Source organism: Microtus ochrogaster, chromosome 21 (assembly GCF_000317375.1).
Source record: "Microtus ochrogaster isolate Prairie Vole_2 chromosome 21, MicOch1.0, whole genome shotgun sequence".
NCBI classification, from domain to species: domain Eukaryota; kingdom Metazoa; phylum Chordata; class Mammalia; order Rodentia; family Cricetidae; genus Microtus; species Microtus ochrogaster.
In genome coordinates this window covers 11,045,006-11,049,801 of record NC_022022.1, presented here as the reverse complement: position 1 = coordinate 11,049,801, position 4,796 = coordinate 11,045,006, and the positions used below count along the sequence as shown (strand labels likewise).

Sequence of the window (4,796 nt, the reverse complement as noted above, 5' to 3'; positions counted from 1 at the left end):
AGACCAGCCTGGTCTACAGAGCTAGTGCCAGGACAGGCTCCAAAGCCACAGAGAAACCCTGTCTCGAAAAACCAAAAAAAAAAAAAAAAAAAAAGGCTCAGTACTGAGATTCAACAAGCATGAGCTAGCTTGATTTTCCAATGCTCTAACACTAAATTAAACTTGTTCCTCAAATACTTAAAATCCAGGAGCAGAAGAGATGGCTCAGGGTTAAGAGCACTTACTGCACTTGTAGAGAACACGGATTTAAATCCCAGCATCCACTTAGCAGCTCATAACTTTCTGTAACTCCATTTCCAGGGAATCCAATGCCCTCTTCTGACCTCCATGGGCACTGCATGCATATGGTGAACACACCCACATAAAACACTCACAAGATAAAAATTAAAATTTTCAAATCCAAGTTCTTCAAGTATGGTAGATTATTACCTGCACCAGAACCACAAGAGGACCATGTTAAAAGTGTGTGTACAAAGCCCAATCTGGTGACACGTGCCTATAATTCTAGTCCTTGGGAGATCAGGAGTTAAAGACCATCCATCCTCAGTTACATAGCAAGTCTGAGGCCAGCCTGGGCTACATGAGATCCTGTTTCAAAACCAGCAATAAAAGGGCAGATACAAGAGGTGGAGGTATAGTCAGTAGCAGAGAGCTTGCCTCAAATAATAAGGCCCTGAATCCAAACTCCCCCCTTGAAAATAAAAAAGGTAATTAAATTAAAAAACTAATAATAATAAATAAAAGAAATGGAGAGATGGCTTAGCTAGTAAAAGCACTGGCTACTCTTCAAGAGGACCTGGATTCAATTTCCAGCACCCACATGGTAGCTCCCAGTCAGTTTTATTGGATCTCATGCCCTTTCTGGCCAAAGGCACCAGGCACACACATGCAGGCAAAACATCCCACATATAATTCTTTTTTTAAAAGGTACAGTTACATATCTCAAATGGAACACATTTCTAAAAAAAAAAAAAAAATCCCTAAGTCAACATTTAATAAAGCTCTGCAGATGATTCATATCTTTAAAAATTTGTTGTGTGTCTGTGTGTCCACACTAGAGCTATAGGCAGTAATACAGGAAGCTGTAAGCCCCCTGATGGCTTCCCATTGTGCTGGGAATCCAATTTTGGTCATCTCTAAGAGTAATCAGTACTCTTAACCAGAGCCATCTCTCCTGTCCCTCTAGATATGTTTCTCAAACTGTGGGTCATGACCTTTATCAATCTCTATCGCCAGAAATATTCATGTTACAAATTCATAACAATATTAAAATTACAGTTATGAAGTAGCAACAAAGATAATTTTATGGGTCATCACAACATGAGGAACTGTATTAAAAGGCTGAAGCATTAGGAAGATGATTTTTTTGTTTGTTTGTTTGTAACAAGGTTTCTCTTTGCAATCCTGGTTTGTCCTGGAACTCACTCTGTAGACCAGGCTGGCATCCACCTGCCTCTGCATGTGCCATCACCCCCTGGCTTTTAGATTATTCTTATTTGCTCAAAAGACATATTTATTGAACATATTCTGCAATAGTCTAATAGGAAATAGAGATGAGCAAGTAAAAAAATCACATTTTTAACTGTGCTATGAAATGCAAAGGGTACATATTAAAGTTACTACTGACAAAATATCTTCTAGGCTGTCTGCCTAAAAATGGCTGATTTAGTATTCAATTTGTTTTAGATACTTCTCAGCAAAACTACTTAGAAAGCAGCATTACTTAGATGAGAGTGTGTTTATTCCTTTCCACTTTTTTTAGTTCAAAAACAAGAGAGAAGAGAATTAAAGAATTTACAGATTATTCTGTCTTCTGAACATATTTCAGAGAGCCAACTTTGTAACTTCAGTCCCTCAGCTAATCAGTCAGATACATTTGCACCTTTGGTTCCCTCTAAATGTCTCCCCTAACACAGGCTTTCACGAGAACACTGAATCTCATGTGTCCACTGAATCTCATGTGTCCTATTATGCTCTCAAGGATCATAAGCAGTTATCCTCTTTACATCTATTTTCACTTAGTATCTCCATCAATCAAAACTCAAATTTTAGTTTGTTTTGTTGTTGTATTTGTAGATCTGGTTTCATTGTGAACTCACTGTGTAAACCCGGCTCATCTTGAATGCAACAGCAATTCCAGTGCCTCAGCCTAAGAGATGGGATTATAGATGTATGCTACCACACTCTGCTCAGAACTTTATTCTTGGCCAGGCAATAGTGGTGCATGCCTTTAATCCCAGCACTCAGGAGGTAGAGGAAGGCCCTCTAAATTTAAGACCATTCTGGTTCACAGAACAAGTTCCAGGGCTACACACAGAAACCCTGTCTCTTAAAGAGAGAGAGGTGGGGGGGGGGGAGAAAAGGTGAGGAAGGAAGGGAGGAAGAGAGGGAGGGAGGAAGGGAGGGAGGGAGGGAGGAAGAATTTATCTCTCCAAATATTTAGGAAATGGGCCAAGGGAAAAACCCAAATTCAGCATTTCTCAGAAAGCCAACATCTACCAAGCCAATGCCTACCCTAATACCAAATGTACCCTTGTGTAGTATCTGGTATCAGACTTTAGTACCTATTCCAAACAATTTCTCACCTAAAATCATTGTCAAGATTCTACCTGGTCTCCCTGCCTGCAGCCTTGCCTCTCCTTGTTCCTCCAAGTGCCATAGTCATTCTTCTGGATCACAAATCTGAATGTTTTTTCCTCTTGATACAAAAACTCTTCAGAAGCTGTGCTAGTTCAGTTTGTTAAATGCTTGCCTAACATGCATAACACCCCAGAGTCCATCACCAGCTGTTGCAGAGTATTTGTTTAACTACCTAAAGATGCATTGCTGTCTTACCTTGCCTGCTTAAGACACCTGACTGGGTCTAATAAACAGCTCAACAGTCAACAGTGAGGAAGAGGCATAGGTGAGACTTCCCTCCAAGGAAAGTAGGAGTAGGAATTTAGGCTGGGGTGAGGGAGTGGACAGGGGCCAGACAGACAGACAAAGAGAAAGTAAGCAAGTAGGGCTTACAGAAGGAAAGAAAGGAAAAAAGCCCCGAGGCAAAATGTAGATGAATAGAAACTGTTAAATTAAAAGAGCTAGAGGGACAAGTCTAAGCTAAGGCCAAGCGTTCATAATTAAGAAGTCTCTGTGTCTTTATTTGGGAACTGGTTGGCACCCCAAAGAAAATTCCAACTACAGCCAGCACTGCATAAATCTAGGAATAGTGGTGCATGCCTATAATCCTTGAATTTAGAAGGCAGAAGCAGTAGGATCAGAAGTTCAAGGCCATCCTAGACACTAGAGTTTGAGACCAGCCTACAAGAGACCCTTCAGAAAGGTCCTCTAGTCTATGTGATAAACACCAATCCACCCTTTGGTATAATCCACAATTCCTTCCCGGCAATTCCAAAATCAATTTTAATAGCTTTGAAATTTTAAGGCTTTTAGCAAGCATGTCATAAAGCCTAACTCACTTAATTGCAGGGTGTATCTACCCCCATTAATGTATTTATTAATTTTTATATAGAAACATTGTTCCATAATGGGTACCTACAGCCTGCTAGAGTACTACACAAGAGATCTTTCTAGGAAAAAGAAAAATTCCAATACTGCATCTCAAATCCATAACAAACTAAACCTAACAGTTTCAGAAACTGGAAGAATAGATCCCTTAACTACTGAGCCCATTAGTACAATCTAACTTCCACCAATCACTTCACATGTCCTTTAAAGGGTTGTAGAAAGTGCCCTGTGCCGGGAATATCATCCAAGCCAGCAAGAAACATGCTCCAGGACTTCCTTTACCAGGGAGCTTCCTACACCTTCCCTCCATTACACCCAACCATGGCACCCACCTCTACAGCTGCAGGTTACAAAGGTTTCCCCTATTAGACTTAATGAAATCCTGAGTATTTTATTCAGTCCTAGCACAGCGCCCTGAATACTTGGGCCTAAGAATGCATAACAAACAACATAAGCCCAACTCTTCCTACCACTCTCTTCCCTTTCAAGTTCATTTCTTCATCCTCAAACCCAAGGACTTCCCCTAGCCAGGCAGGCCCCTCACAACTATCATCACGTACCGAGCTCCTCGTCCACAATGTCAGCGTGGGGCGTTCTTTTTGCCCAAAGTCTCCAATGTCTTTTATTATCATTCAATCGGTAATTCTTCCTCCTAACCGAGAGCAGGCCAATTCCCCTCTCGGAAGCAATCCATCCCAACCCCATCTCGTCCAACTCGCCCGGACCAGGCCCTTTCCCTCAAAAAACACTTCTCGGGGCGGCTTCTGCAGACCCCTTCTCTGCCTCTGTTAGTCCACCCTCTGCAGAAGCGCCTCAAACCTCCCTCGCAGCATCCCCTCCCCCAGCCCCTCGCGGCCGGCACCCCTCCCTTCTGCCTCCCCGTATCTCCGGCGGTTCAGCTTCTCTGGTAACCGTCCCCGGGGCCGTGGCTTTCGCCTCCGCAACCTCTCGGCACTGCACCGTCCGAGCAGCCTCAGGACCCCCGCCCCCGTCACCAGACCCGCACCAGGGTGCGGCCTGCTACTCACCTTGCTGGACGTCGCCGTTGGTGCCCCCGGGGATGGGCACGCTGAGCTGGCGCTCGGGCTCGGGCAGGCAGCGCAGGCAGAAGGAGTGCAAGCAGGGGAGTAGCTTGGGCTCCGCCTCACGCCGGCTCTGCAAGCTCTGCTGACACACGGCGCAGGTGTCCAGAAGCGAGGCTGGTGGCCCGAGCGGCGGCCCCGACGACGGACCCGGGGCCGGGGCCGGGGCCGGAGCCGACGCTGCAGCTGGGGCCGGCGTCGATGCCG

At 44.6% G+C, this 4,796-nt stretch overlaps 1 protein-coding gene across 1 annotated transcript in view; it reads right to left on the bottom strand.

Moving 5' to 3' along the window:
- The window catches only part of Trim33 (tripartite motif containing 33), a 92,819-nt gene that overhangs the window by 83,086 nt on the left and 4,937 nt on the right, over positions 1–4,796 (bottom strand). Inside the window, exon 3 of the mRNA XM_005357155.3 lies at positions 4,536–4,792. Within this exon, the coding sequence (XP_005357212.2) occupies positions 4,536–4,792 (257 nt within the window). The remainder of the gene's footprint in view (positions 1–4,535; positions 4,793–4,796) is intronic.